At 45.3% G+C, this 15,736-nt stretch overlaps 1 protein-coding gene across 1 annotated transcript in view; it reads right to left on the reverse strand.

Annotated features, from left to right (window-relative positions):
• Positions 1-1,261, reverse strand: part of KIF5B (kinesin family member 5B) — a 47,899-nt gene extending 46,638 nt beyond the window's left edge. The window contains exon 1 of the mRNA XM_050805673.1: positions 677-1,261. Coding sequence (XP_050661630.1) covers positions 677-802 — 126 coding nt within the window. The 5' untranslated portion in view covers positions 803-1,261. The remainder of the gene's footprint in view (positions 1-676) is intronic.
• Between the last annotated feature and the right edge of the window lie 14,475 nt (positions 1,262-15,736).

A 15,736-nucleotide genomic window follows, 5' to 3' on the forward strand; every position in this document is an offset into this window, starting at 1 on the left:
GGCTGAGGCAGGAGAATGGCGTGAACCCGGGAGGTGGAGCTTGCAGTGAGCCGAGATCCGGCCACTGCACTCCAGCCTGGGCGACAGAGCGAGACTCCGTCTCAAAAAAAAAAAAAAAAAGTGGTGGGTGAAAGTTTGAGGTGTAGATAATATTTGTACCTGTTTGGTGCTTTTTCCTTCTCCCAGGGGGAAACAACACGGTTCAAGGACTGGTTATGTTTCTATAAAACTAAGTATCTTTACTAAAGCATAATACGGCTTGTCTCACAGCTCAATGTCCCCAGCTGAACTTTATATAAGCATTACATATTTTCTGAATGGCAAATTTGGGGTTAATCCAAAACACCAATATCCGTAATTGCACACACAGAAACGCAGACAAACGTGCACTGAAATTGCTCCCCGGACGTTCCTCCGTTGCCGCAGGTGGGGGAGTGCCCAGGGCTGAGGCTGGGCGCCTCCCGTCTCCCGGCGCCAAAGACCGGGGTGGGGGCGATCCCGGAACGCTCGCGAAGCTGCGCAGTCTTCCTCCACTGGGTTATCTGAACCGGCAAACCCCGCCGGGGAGGGCTGGGGACACCGCTGCTCCCTTTCAATTCTGCACCCTGCCACTTCCCTAAACTCTCTGCACAGCCCCGAAGAAGCGGGAGGAGGGGTGCCGGAGGGGGTCACTCACCGCGATCACGACCGTGTCTTCTCCCTGAAACTTGGCGACGTACTTGTCGCCGCGGTTCACCTCAGACTCGTTGAGAGGTCTGAAGCGACACATCACTTTGATGTTGCACTCGGCCAGGTCCGCCATCTTTCTCGCAGCCGGGGCCGGCGGCCGGGAGCCACTCCCGGCTGCTTAGTCTTGCGGGGAGCGCGACGGGGCTAAGGGCCTGGGGTCGCTAGGGCCGTGAGAGGCAGCAGTCAGCTGCGCTGCGCAGCGCCTCCCCGGGCGGAGGCGGCCGGGGAGCCGGGACTCGAAGAGCCGGCGCCGGCAGCCGTTACCCTAAGGCTCACTTCCGATCCATCATGGCAGCCATGGCGGCGGCGGCACCGGGGAGAGCGTCGGCGGCTCCTCAGCGACGCCCTCGACGGCCTGGGCGTGCTGCGGAGGCTGGGGAGGTTCTGGGGGCCGGGAGAGTGGCCACCTTCTTCCTCCTCGCAAAGAGCAGATCGGGCCTACCCGTCCGCCCGCTCTGCTGTCCGCTGGCCGGCTGGCCGGCTGCTGCCCTATCACTCCTGAGGCCGCCGTTGGGCGACTGGGCGGCGCGGGAGGAGGAGTGCGCAGGCGCCGTGGGCCGGGAGGCCCGGCGACCAATCCGTGCCCGAGCTCGCAGCCGGTCGCTGCGGCAGCGCCGCCGGTTCCGCCACCACTCCTGGCCAGGAGTCGCAGATTCAAATTTTACAGCACTGCCCGTCTCGCAGAAGTGCCTGGGGACGCAGGGCGGCAGCTCCCAGTCGCCATCCCCAGCCGCCGAAGAATCCCCCAGAGCTAAGGCAGACGTACTTAGCTTTCTTTTCTTTGGGGGAGAAAGGGTTTGCTTTAACTACTTAATGTGGTTTGTTTAAATAAATCACTAGGCTGGTCCGGGTGCGGTGGTGTTTGCAACTAGTTGATGACAGCCAGAGATTTGTTTCTTCTCCACTCCCGCTGTGTCACTTGACCAGCTTTAAAATTAAAAACATAAAGTACTATATTCCTAAAAGGAAGTGTTGCTTTCATTTTTTTCTGGCGGCGGGAATCATTCCTGGTCTACCTTTTTAGAGCGCATTGCCAGAAAAAGTAAGATTTCAATGAAGGGTAACTCTTTCCTGAGAGTGGGATGTAGGGAGACAGGAATAAGAAAGAAAAAGGAAAATTTTCCTGAGGAATGAAGAAGGTTGCTGAAGAAATGTGGAACAGCAGGGTGAGGAGGGGGAAGAGCCCTCAGCCCCCCTCACAGAGCATCTCTGTCACTTCATCTGCCCAGTGCCTTGTATCCAGCCCGCACCCTCGCCGCCCCCACGCAGTTCAGCGAATTCCCGCCACTTCGCCGGCAATGAACATACGGAACTCATCAATCCCAATACTGGAGGAATGACTGACCTGGAGCATAAAGATGGTCTTTATAAAAGGCCTAGGTAAATTTGTGCATTACATATCCAAGGAAAACCACTCCATAGCTGATTTTGCCTTCTAGTTTTAGAAGATGAGTACCATAAAATTCCACGGGGAAGTGGATCTGAGGAAGTGGCTCTGAGGTGCTGCGGAAGAACTGCAGTAACAACTCCTCCCCCGGTCCCCAATTTCTGTTTGTAAAACGAAGGATTGAACTATGAAAACCTCCAGGGCTCCCTGTGCTCACCCAATCATCCTAATACCTCCAGAAACCAATTCAGAGTTCAACAGATTCAGGTTTATTAATCCACTGCCTTGAAGAAGAGCTCAAGCTCAAGGAACCTTAGAGCATCTCACCAAACAAAAGAATAGATGGAATTAACCCGGGGCTTTCTGGGAGGTGTGGAGTTCTGATAACATTTCAATGAAGCAGTGTTTTGAGAGGCCCCAAGCAAGGCAGAGCTGCAAGTAAAGGCATTAACATCAGATCTGGCCAGGGGTGGTGGCTCACGCCTGTAATCCCAGCACTTTGGGAGGCTGAGGCAGGCGGGTTACCTGAGGTCGGGAGTTTGAGAGCAGCCTGACCAACATGGAGAAACCCTGTCTCTACTAAAAATACAAAAGCAGCTGGGCATGATGGTGCATGCCTGTAATCCCAGCTATTCGGGAGGCTGAGGCAGGAGAATCACTTGAACCCGGGAGGCTGAGGTTGCACTCCAGCCTGGGCAAGGAGAGCGAAACTACATCTCAAAAAAACAAACAAACAAAAATCAGGTCTGGACTACAGTGGACCCCAGGTTCTGTTTCTTTGAATACTAAAGTTAAGATGGATGGGAAGGGTTGTCTTCAGAAACCCCTTTTTCCAAAGCTCTTCACCTGGCTTGGAAGTCAAGGCTGCTTCTCTGTGTCTTAGGTCCTCCAAGTAAGAGTGGAATGTTTTATTCTTACTGATATAATTTCAAGCAACAGTTTCTAATAGTCTATGATCTTTGTAGAATCGGTTTTCTCAGTAAGAAATCAGTAGGCCAGGCATGATGGCTCGTGCTTGTAATCCCAGAACTTTGGGAGGCTGAGGCAGGGGGATTGCTTGAAGCCAGGAGTTTAAAACCAACCTGGGCAACATAGAGAGACCTTGTCTCTACAAAATAATAAAATTAGCCGGGCATGGTGGTGAGTGCCTGCAGTCCTAGCTACTACGGAGGCTGAGGCAGGAGGATCGCTTGAGCCTAGGAGCCAAGGCTACACTGAGCTATGGTCATGCCACTACACTCCAGTCTGGGTAACACAGCAAGACCCTGTCTCAAAAAAAAAAAAAAAAAAAAAAAATTAGGTAACTCAAAGAAGGAGTTTGTGTGACACTTTATAAATGTAATATGTCCTTAAGAGAAATACTCTTTTCTGCTTACCTTTCAGCTGGCTTTACACTCTGTCTGTTAGTCCAGTCTAATCAATGAAGGTAGAGTCTTACTTTGTCACTCTTTCAGCCCTAGTATTCTTTACCTGGTTCCTTCATCATATCTATATCCTGTCATCCTTATCTACAATTGCAGAAAAAGTCAGCACTCTCCCTCTCAAAAACTAATTTCTCAGTTGCATTCAAAATTCTTTCCAACTTTGTCCAATACCTGGATCTTACCAATGGCCACCGTCTTATTCCATCTTTGATTTCTCCCTTTTCTTGGCTTCCCTGGAGAAAAAAGGGAAACAAATACGCTCAGCCACCCTATCTTTAAAACAACAATGAAACCTGGCCGGGCGCGGTGGCTCAAGCCTGTAATCCCAGCACTTTGGGAGGCCGAGACGGGCGGATCACGAGGTCAGGAGATCGAGACCATCCTGGCTAACCCGGTGAAACCCCGTCTCTAGTAAAAAAATACAAAAAAATAGCCGGGCGAGGTGGCGGGTGCCTGTAGTCCCAGCTACTCGGGAGGCTGAGGCAGGAGAATGGCGTAAACCCGGGAGGCGGAGCTTGCAGTGAGCCGGAGATCTGGCCACTGCACTCCAGTCTCGGAGACAGAGCAAGACTCCGTCTCAAAAAAAACAACAGCAACAATGAAACCTAACACCTTCATTGGTTCCTGTTGACTAGTTGCCTTCTGTCAAAGATAAAACAAGCCAGACACTAGTTAAAGTGGTATCAACAGATTTTAATACATAACACACTATTGCAATGGGGAAAATAAGCCAGAGTCAACAGAACTCAACTTTGACTTGTACAGAGGTAACTAGATGTTTTAAAGGGAGCACAGAGAACTACAAAGGGGGATGAGCTGGAGCTCAGTAGAGCCCGGGAAGTGAAAAATGGCAAAAAGCAAGAAGTGGGGGTTGGTCCACATGGAACCCATCTGGGTTCGCTAACTGATCCTTATGGAGATTAGGCTCCTGCACTCCCACAGAACCTAGGAGACAGGGACCCTATCTTCAGGTATTGGTTGGAACAAACAGTATCTTTTCTATAGTCTTGAATTTTCTCAGGAAGCCACTTTAAAGGAAGTAAGGGTCATCCCAGGAATGTGACCTTGAGCTGTTAAGCTATGTTCATGTTTTGTTCAAGTCTTTATAGGCCACGGTTGAGGCCTACTCAACAAAGGCTCAGAGGAACCTGGCTAGAGTTTGGTCAAGCGGAGAATCTTTGCCACTTCTTGCTGCCATTTAGTGGGTGAAATTGACTAGAAGGGACTGTGATTGCTCAGAGGCAGTTCCATCTGAAGACAGCAGTGGCTATGCAGCTTCTACCACGTGAGAATTGTGGGCCCAACACTACCAAGTTTTCCTTTTTCCAGAAAGACATAATCCAGATTTCCTTAAAACTCTCAATTTTTAACTTCAACTGGCCATCAATTTAAAAATAATTTAAATAATGCATGAACTAAGTAAAACATCCCTGTGGGCTGGATGTGGCAGGTGGGCCTCCAGTTTGCAACCTTTGAGCAGGATGTGGTGAGGGCTCTGTCCCCAGCCCTGGCTCTCTTATCTCTGGGCTCACTTCTTTAACAATTGCTGGAGTCTCTTACCTACAACTGATGTTTTCATCTGTGTGACATTGCCATCTCTCCAGCTGCTTACAGGCTACCTTGTGTAGAATGCTGTACCGTAACCTCAAATTTAGCATTCCAGAAATGAAACGAATTATCCCCCACTCCCTGCCAATACTTAATTCATGACTGGTATCAGTATTCTTCTATACTTCCAGGCTAAGAAAGTTCCAATCACCTGTAATTCTGCTCTTCCCTTTATCCCCTATACATGCAAAAGAGAAACATGGTAGTCTGTATTTGAAGCTCCTGAACTTCGACTCTACCATTCCCCTATGTTCCTCAACTCAGAAGACCTGAGGATTGATTGATCTAGAGCAGTGAGTTTCAAATTCTACTCCATGGAAACAGAGGTTCCAAAGAGGTGACTGAGGACACATCATGTGTGTGGGCAGGAAAGGAGGTAGAAGGAAGGGAGTGAAACTCTGGGAACCTCTGCTACTGAAGGTACTGGCCAACTTCTGTTGCCTTTCAACCCCTGCCTCTCTCCTCTTCCTGCACAACAGATTCTGGAAGCTCAGTCTTCATAAAAATAAAAACCAGAGGCTGGGTGCGGTGGCTCACGCCTGTAATCCCAGCATTTTGGAAGGCCAAGGCAGGTGGATTGCCTGACCTCAGGAGTTCGAGACCAGCCTGGGCAACACAGTGAAATCCCATCTCTACTAAAATACAAAAAAATTAGCTGGGCGTGGCAGTGTGTGCCTGAAGTCCCAGCTACTCGGGAGGTCGAGGCAGGAGAATTGCTTGAACCCAGGAGGCGGAGGTTGCAGTGAGCCAAGATCGTAGCACTACACTCTGGCCTAGGCAACAGAGTGAGACTCCATCTCATAAATAAATAAATAAAAGCGAGAAAGGGAAGTGTCTGCAAGAGCTTTCTGCTTTCAGACCTGACATACATACTTTTCCTGGGAAAGAGAGCACAAAAAGCCTGAATGTTATCACAGAACCAGGAAGGAGAAAAATGCTATGGAAAAACAAAATTGTTCTTAACATTGTCCTGTCACACTACTAAAGAATAATGGTATCAGGCGATAAGGGTTTAAGAAATATTTTCATGGGGAAACAAAAGACTGATTTTTTAACACCTGGTTAATCCTAGTAATTTTTCCAAATATAGAACAGACTGCCATTATTCAGCACTAGCAGTGAAACAGCAGGTTTCCTTGAGAGCACATTTTGAGACTTATTAGCATAACTTTTTCTTATGGAAATGCAAGTGGTGCTTTCACCTAAACAGATTAAGAACATTAAACCTCCACTGTGGGCTGGGCTCAGTGGCTCAGGCCTCTAATTCTAGTACTTTGGGAGGCCTAGGCAGGAGGATCACTTGAGGTCAGGAGTTCGAGACCAGCCTGGCCAACATGGTGAAACCCCATCTCTACTAAAAATACAAAAATTAACCGGGCATGGTGGCAGGCACGTGTAATCCCAGCTACTCGGGAGGCTGAAGCAGGAGAATCACTTGAACCCAGGAGGCAGAGGTTGCAGTGAGCTGAGATCATGCCATTGCACTCCAGCCTGGCCAAGAAAGTGCAATTCCGTCTCAAAAACAAAAACAAAAATCTCCACTGTGGAAGTTAGTCTCCGATGAACTGTGCCTTCCTGGGTTCACACTTTTGTGCAGCCTCTCTCCTTAAATCTTACATGGTTGGCCCTATGACTCACTTGCAACCAATATATGTGGCAGAAGTGTGACACCACATGCTATCTGAGACTAGGCAAGAAGAAGTCTTGCAGCTTCCACCTTAGTTTCGTGGAATACTCTAGGAGCTCTGAACTGCCATCTAGGATGACCAACCACCCTGAGACTACCATGCTGGGGAGGCCAGATGTGGGCATTAAGCAATGGTCTCAGCTGATCCCAGCCTTTCCTCCAGAGACCAGACTTGTCAGTGAAGCCATCTTGGACCATCCTGGCCAGCACACCCACCAGTTGAATACCAGTGAGTAATTTCAATTAACACTCTTGGAGTAGAAGAATCACCCAGCCGAGGCCTGTCCTAATTCCTGACTCATAAAATCATGAGATATAATAAAATGGTTATTGTTTTCAGCTGCTCCGTTTTGAATCATTTGTTACGTAGCGGTAGATCCCTGGAATGATAACCTAAAACTTGGAATTTAAAATGTTTCTCCTGGAAATAATCCTGTCAAATGCTACTTATATGTAATAAATGTATTAGAGTGGGCTATATTCTAAATTAATTATGAATTAAATGGAGGGAATCTAAGAACATCACCACTGTTTAAAAATAAATGTACTTATTTATTATAAGTACATTTATTAAAGTTATTATTAGTACATTTATTAAAGTATGTTTATTTTTAACATTACTACTGTAAGAAAATTTATTTTCTGTTTCTAGTTGAAATGACTGGAAATGGGCTTTTGGAATAGAAAATTATAGCGTTTCTTTTTCAAATCTGTATAAGACACACCTGCTCTTTTCTAGCTCCAGGACCCCATCCTGGTCCAAGGCCTCACTACTTCAGGCCCAGGTTACTACGGGAGGTCTCAGCCTCTTTCCCATTCAAACATTCAGTAACTATAGGTTGAGTTCCCACCATGGGCCAGATGCTGAGATAGACTGAAGGAATACAATAGTGAAAAAGACTAAACAATTCCTCCCACATCCACTGTTTTGCATGCAATTTTCAGATTAAGTCTCCAAAATCATTACATTTATTACGTCATTTCATTACTCAAGAACCTACAACACCACCCCCTTTTCCTACTCAAACTAATTCAAATTTCTCTGCTTGGATTCCAAGGCCTTATTCTAGCACTGACTCCCCATTACATAATTAGGGTTTCCCACTGCTCCATGACTTACATTCTTAACTCCTGGAAACTGGTCTTTTCACTGTCCTTCATTATAATTTGCTAATTTCAAAGTCGATCTGATCTGCCATATGTGTCTCTCTCCTTTGTACTTGTCTAGATCCCATCCATCTTTCCTCAGGTTCCGCCTTCTGCAAGTGGTTTGTACCACACGGAACTATTTCAGAGGTCAGAGTGAAAACTCCTACGTGGTATTTAATACTATAGTTTTATTTATTTATTTATTTATTTTTAGATTTTTTTCAGATGGAGTCTTGTTCTGTCGTCCAGGCTGGAGTGCAGTGGCACTATCTCGGCTCACCGCAACCTCTATTCCTAGGTTCAAGTGATTCTCCTGTCTCAGCCTCCTGAGTAGCTGGGACTAAGGCACCTGCCACCGCACCCGGCTAATTTTTGTATTTTTAGTAGAGACGGAGTTTCACCATGTTGGTCAGGCTGGTCTCAAACTCCTGACCTCAGGTGATCCACCCACCTCAGCCTCTCAAAGTGCTGGGATTACAGGCATGAGCCACTGCACCTGGCCTTATTTTTAATTTTTTGAGATGGGGTCTCTTTGCGTTGCCCAGACTGGTCTCAAACTCCTGGGCTCAAGCGATACTCCTGTCTTAGCCTCCCAAGTAGATAGGATTACAGGCACACACTATCGCATCTAGCTTCATTTAATTCTTTAGAACCTATATATTTTTTCTATTTTATCAAAGAAACACATTCATAGTTTAAAAAGTGAAAACTACACTACAACCCTGAAAAATAGAAGTTCTGTTTCCACTCGATCCAACCTCCATTTCTGTTCTCCAGGGCAACTACTTTAAATCTTTTAGCAATTTCTTCTAGTATTTATCTCCATGTTTCTAAGTAGCATGATTTTATTGCTGCTTTTTGACTTATGAACTATTATTATTAAATGAGGTTATAGCTCCTTTACACTAGCCTCCATCTGAATCAACATATTTTCTTCTCTTTATCTTCTCAATATATATTTCTATCAGTATTTTTAGTTAAATTAATATACAGCATTTACACGCTACATAATTATTATTCCCAGCTTAGCCATATAGTGCACTGTAATTACATTGCCTACCTTGTACAACGTTTTGGTTTTCTCTGGATTTAAAAATTGCCTAACTTTTTCTACCAGTTCACTCTTAACACATTCCAAATAGCCACCAGCAGTATAAAGCTACTCTTGATATTTTGAAGGTATTGCTCCTTTTGTTAAGTCTGATTCCGAGTCCTAATCATTTGTATGTGATCTGAATTTTTCTTCCAGGCAGCGTTTAGTCTCTTTTTGTCTATATTTCTCTTTTCTTTCCTATTTTCCATTTCTTTGTTTTCTTGTTCTCCTTTTAGAGATATTCTCTTAACTTTATTTTCAACTCTTTTCTATTGGTGATCTGTGTGTGTGTATGTGTGTGTGTGTGTATAATTAGGAGGATAGTATCTCTTGGATGGACTGGGCATGATGGCTCACAACTGTAATCTCAGAACTTTGACAGGCCAAGGCAGGAGGATCACTTCAGCTCAGGAGTTCAAGACCAGCCTAGGCAACACAGCAAGCCCCCATCTCTACAAAAAATACAAAAAACTAGCTGGGCATGGTGGTATGCACCTGTAGTCCTAGCTACTTGGGAGGCTAAGGTGGGAGAATCACCTGAGCCTGGGGAGGTCAAGACTACAGTGAACTATGATTGCGCAACTGCACTACAGTCTGGGCAACAGAGCAAGATCCTGTCTGAAACAAACAAAAAAAAGTCTTTGATGTGCTGATCCCACCCTATGGGGGTGTGTGTGTGTGTGTGTGTGTAAAAAATCTCTGAACCCTTAATTCTCCAAATGGATGTTTTTAATGAAATGTTTCTATTCACAAACCAATATCTTCTCTTGTTATTCAGATTTTTATATATATATATATTTATTTTTTTTTTTTTTGAGACGGAGTTTTGCTCTTGTTACCCAGGCTGGAGTGCAATGGTGTAATCTCGGCTCACCACAACCTCTGCCTCCTGGGTTCAAGTAATTATCTTGCCTCAGCCTCCCAAGTAGCTGGGATTACAGGCATGTGCCACCACACTCAGCTAATTTTGTATTTTTACTAGAAACGGGGTTTCTCTATGTTGGTCAGGCTGGTCTCAAACTCCTGACCTCAGGTGATCCACCCACCTCGGCATCCCAAAGTGCTAGGATTCCAGGTGTGAGTCACTGCCCCCGGCATGTTTCGTTTTTTATTTTGTTTTTGTTCTCCAAATTTTCTCTGGTGTCTGTCACTCATGTCAGAGGATTTCCTCACATAAGTGGTGGGCCTTGGTATTCTAACAACTTGAGTGAGAAACTAAAACATGTGTTGGAAAACCTTGTGCATGTTGGTAGTGTTTAGAGATTAATGCGTTTCACTAAGGTGTGATTGGGCAGAAACTAGCCATTTCATTAGGGAAATTCTAAATGTCTTTTTAATTTTATTTTTATTTTTATTTTGAGACAAAGTCTCACTCCATCACCCAGGCTGGAGTGCAGTGGCATGATCTCGGCTGACTGCAACCTCTGCCTCCTGGGTTCAAGTGATTCTCCTGCCTCAGCCTCCCAAGTAGCTGGGGTTACAGGTGAGTGCCATGAGGTCCGGCTAATTTTTGTTATGTTTAGTAGAGACAGGGTTTCGCCATGTTGGCCAGGCTGGTCTCGAACTCCTGACCTCAGGTGATCCACCTGCCTCAGCCTCTCAAAGTGCTGGGATTATGGGTGTGGGATACTGTGCCGGGCCACTGTTAATTTTTTTCTTTACTGTACAGAACTTTTTTAGTTTGACATAATCCCATTTGTCTAAAAATAGTTTTGCTTTTGTTGCCTATGCTTTTGGGGCCATATCCAAAAAAATCATTGCCCCTACCAATGTCATGGAGCTTTCCCCGTTTTCTTCTAGTAGTTTCATAGTTTTGGGTCTTACATTTAAATCTTTAATCCATTTTTAGTTGGTTTTTGAATATAGTAGCAGATAAGGGTCTCATTTCATTCTTTGGCATGTGGATACTCAGTTATCACAATACCTTTTATTGAAGAGACTATCTTTTCCCCATTGTGTGTTCTCAGCACTGTTGTCGAAAATCAGTTGGCTATAAATGTGTGGATTTATTTCTGAGCTATTTATTCTGTTCCACTGGTCTATGTGTCTGCTTTTATGCCAGTACCATGCTGTTTTGGTTACTATAACTTGGTAGCATATTTTGAAGTCAGGTAGTGTGATGCCTCCAGCTTGGTTCTCTGCTCAAGATTACTTTGAATTCTTTTGTGGTTCCATATGAATTTCTGGATTTTTTTTTTTTTTTTTTTTTTGAGACAGAGTCTCGCTCTGTAGCCCAGGCTGGAGTGCAGTGGCCGGATCTCAGCTCACTGCAAGCTCTGCCTCCCGGGTTTACGCCATTCTCCTGCCTCAGCCTCCCAAGTAGCTGGGACTACAGGCGCCCGCCACTCGCCCGGCTAGTTTTTTGTATTTTTAGTAGAGACGGGGTTTCACCATGTTAGCCAGGATGGTCTCGATCTCCTGACCTTGTGATCCGCCCGTCTCGGCCTCCCAAAGTGCTGGGATTACAGGCTTGAGCCACCGCGCCCGGCCGAATTTCTGGATTTTTAAAACATTCTATTAATATGAAGAATGTCACTGGTATTTTGATAGGGATTGCATTGAATCTATAGACCTTTTTGGGTAGTGTAGACCCAATGTCGTTTTAAAACATTTCTTGTGAATTGGTTCATTTCCCTAGAAAGGAATTATCTTATTTTTTGCCGGGTTTACATAAGTCTGGCTGCCAGTTTTCTCAGAAGTGATGGGGTTAGGCAATCTTAACATTCAGTTTGTAGGTTTTATTTCCCTGTTTTCAGTAAGGCGACTCACCCTATCTTCGTGTGTGTGGTGTCCCTGAGTCCACAGCCTCCCTGGTTCAACTTCTCTAGAGAGTGAGCTTCCTTCTTTCTGCTGTGCTGGGGGAGAGGACAATCTTCTGGCACTTTTGGTGGGGGGGAATTGCATTTCAACAGATCTTTATATACATTTTTAACTAAACCCTCCTATTTTCAACTCTACCCTGCACCCCAGCCTCCTGGTGTCTACATTTCCCGAGGCTTTCTGGTGTTCTATATAGATAATTAACTTACTTCTTGACATTCTGCCTGCAAGCTTAGGTTTTTAGCTTTCTCCAGGCTATTTAGGTAGTTACACATTTCCAACATTTTGTTGAAATCCTGTTTGCTGATGGTCTTCTTTCAAGTTTTCTTTATGCCGTGGCTTTAGGCTTTGGTATTTTGTTTTTGGGGGGTTTTTTGTTTTTGGGTTTTTTTTTGTTTTTTTTTTTTTTTTGAGACAAGGTCTTGCAGTGCTACCCAGGCTGGAGTGTAGTGGAGCAATCTCAACGCACTGTAACTTCTGCCTCCCAGGCTGAGGCGATTCTCCTGCTTCAGCCTCCCGAGTGGGTTGGACAGGCATATGCCACCACACCTGGCTGATTTTTGTATTTTTAGTAGAGACAGGGTTTCGTTGTGTTGGCCAGGCTGGTCTTGAACTCCTGGCATCAAGTGATCTGCCCGCCTTGGCCTTCCAAAGTGCTGGAATTATAGGCTAGGCTTGAGCCACCGCGACCGGCCTGGTATTTCTTTACTAACATTTTAGTGGAGCTTCAAGGGGTTTGAAGAGAAATGTAAATGTTCAACCTCCCATATTTAATTTGCCACAGTTTGTGTCTGAGTCTCTAGTTTAATTATGTTGTCACCCCAAGAATATAAGTTACTTGAGGGCAGTGACTGTGGCTCATTTCCTTCAACAATGCTTAGCTCAGTGCTCAGGATCTCACGAATGCTAATAAGTCCTCTGTACTGATTGAAATTGGAATTCAACGAGTGCCTATTAATTAACACGCTCTGCTCAAAAGGTGGTGGGATACAAATATGAACAGGGTCCCGTTGAAAAAGACCAGGATTCTGTTGGGGAGTTAGGATAGTAGAAACCATAGGGATAGGTTCTATGAAAGCGGGGCCATGAGAGCACAAAGAATGGATATTTTGGAAAACTTTCCTGACCATTTAAAGTTGATATCAGGGATGATTGTCAAGATGTTTAATAAAACTTGCCTCTCTGTGCAGAACGTTAGGTTAAATGCACCATTCGTTGACCAGGCGTAGCAGCTTCCCTCACATATTTTTGTATTTTTTATTTTTTTTGGAGATAGGGTCTTGCTCTGTTGCCCAGGCTGGAGTACAGTGGCTCAATCACAGCTCACTACAGCCTCAGGCTCCTAGGTACAAGTGATCCTCCTGCATCAGCCTCCCGAGTAGCAGGAACTACAGGCATGTGCTACCATACTTAGCTAATTTTAAAATATTTTATAGAGACAGGGTCTCGCTATGTCATCCAGGCTGGTCTCCAACTCCTGGGCTCAGGTGATCCTCTCCCCTTGGCCTCCGAAAGTGCAGGAATTACAGGTGTGAGCCACTGCTCCCAGCCTCCTCATGTCTTCAGTGACCAAGATTTCATTCTTACTCAGCAAGTCCCCTGATATTAATAATTATAAGGATAATGGACATAATTGAAAAATAAACTGAAGAGCCTCTCCTATTTATTCATATTTTTACTGTGATTTGACAAGCTAATTGATTCTATTTCTAAAAAACAAGACTTGTATACATTTACATTTTTTTCAGACTCTTTTTTCAGACTCCTTTTTCTTTTTTTTTTTTTTTTTGAGGCAAAATCTTGCTCTGTTGCCAGGCTGGAGTGCAGTGGCATGACCTCAGCTCACTGCAACCTCCACCTCCCGGGTTCAAGTGATTCTCCTGCCTCAGCCTCCTGAGTAGGTCAAACACTTGACCTCAGATGATCCACCCACCTCGGCCTCCCAAAGTGCTGGGATTATAGGCATGAGCCACCATGCCCGGCCTACAGAAATTAACATTTGTAAAGCCAAGTCCACACATCTAGAATTAAGCAGACAGCTCCACAAGAAAACTGGCAGGAATGTTATCACAACCAGTACATTCACTTAAACCCAATTAATAGAGTAGTAATGTACAATGACATAAAAATTGTTATCATTATTAATATTATTTTGAGATGGAGTGTCACTCTGTCGCCCAGGCTGGAGTGCAGTGGTGCAATCTCAGCTCACCGCAACCTCCATCTTGTGGGTTCAAGTGATTCTTGTGCCTCAGCCTCCCCAGCAGCTGGGATTACAGGAGCACGCCACCACGCCTGGCTAATTTTTGTGTTTTTAATAGAGATGGGGTTTCACCATGTTGACCAAAATGGTCTCACTCAAACTCCTGACCTCAAGTGATCCGCCTGCCTCAGGCCTCCCAAAGTGCTGGAATTACAGGCGTGAGCCATCGCGCCCAGACAACTTGATTTTTAATACAGTAAGAACTATCAGTTTGTGCCCTTCCATCAACTGCTTTTTTCTTTATCGAAAATGAAACAAAACCAAAACCAAGTGGCTGATAGTTAAATTGAAAGGCAGACAACTTGAAATTCATTTTCCGCAAACTCTTTCCCAGAGTTCAGATACTTCCACCTTCTCTAAGTGATAAGCATAGTAAACTCCTCCTAGATGTGTTTCTTTTTTTTTTTGAGACGGAGTTTCTCCCTTGCTGCCCAGGCTGGAGTGCAATGGTGCAATCTTGGCTCACCGCAACTTCTGCCTCCTGGGTTCAAGTGATTCTCCTGCCTCAGCCTCCCGAGTAGCTAGGATTACAGGCATGTGTTACCACGCTCAGCTAATTTTGTATTTTTAGTAGAAACGGGGTTTCTCCATGTTGGTCAGGCTGGTCTCCAACTCCTGACCTCAGGTGATCCACCCACCTCGGTCTCCCAAAGTGCTGGGATTACAGGCGTGAGCCACCATGCCCGGCTGTTTTGTTTTTTAAGACAAGGTCTCACTCTGCCACAGGTTGGAGGGGAGTGGCCTGATCATGGCTCACTGCAGCCTCGTCTTCCTGGGCTCAAGCGATCCTCCTGCCTCAGCCTCCTGAATAGCTGAAACTATAGGCACATGCCACCACACCTGGGTAATTTTTTAGATTTTTTTTTTTTTTTTTTTTTTGAGACGGAGTCTCGCTCTTGTCGCCCAGGCTGGCGTGCAGTGGCGCAATCTCAGCTCACTGCAATCTCAGCCTCCCAGGTTCACGCGATTCTCCTGCCTCAGCCTCCCAAATAGCTAGGACTACAGGTGCCCATCACCACACCGGGCTAATTTTTGTATTTTTAGTAGAGATGGGGTTTCACCATGTTGGCCAGGCTGGTCTCAAACTCCTGACCTCAGGCGATCAGCCCACCTCGGCCTCCCAAAGTGCTGGGATTACAGATATGAGCCACCGTGCCTGGCCAGATTTTTTGTTGAGACAGAGTCTCCCTGTGTTGCTCAGGCTGGTCTTGAATGTCTGGACTCAAATGAGCCTCCCTCCTCAGCCTCCCAAAGTGTTGGAATTACAGGTGTGAACCACGGTGCCCAGCCCTAAATGTATTTCTTAGCATTGATGAATCTTTGGAATATTGAACCTGTATGTGTCACAACTGTCCACCCTCTTTTTAGTTCTGCTTATTACTGTCACTCCAAAAGTTTAGGAATCAAGACAAAAGTATTGATTTATATTATATCGATATACCTATTTAGAAAGGTAATATAATTTTCTCTTATTTTGGAGGCCTTGAAGTGTTATTTAAAAGTGTAGTCTGACGTTTTATCATAGACATCTTATAGACAAAATTAAAATAGGCACTTTAAATCAAGATGGTGATGT

This window comes from Macaca thibetana, chromosome 9 (assembly GCF_024542745.1).
Source record: "Macaca thibetana thibetana isolate TM-01 chromosome 9, ASM2454274v1, whole genome shotgun sequence".
Lineage (NCBI taxonomy): Eukaryota > Metazoa > Chordata > Mammalia > Primates > Cercopithecidae > Macaca > Macaca thibetana.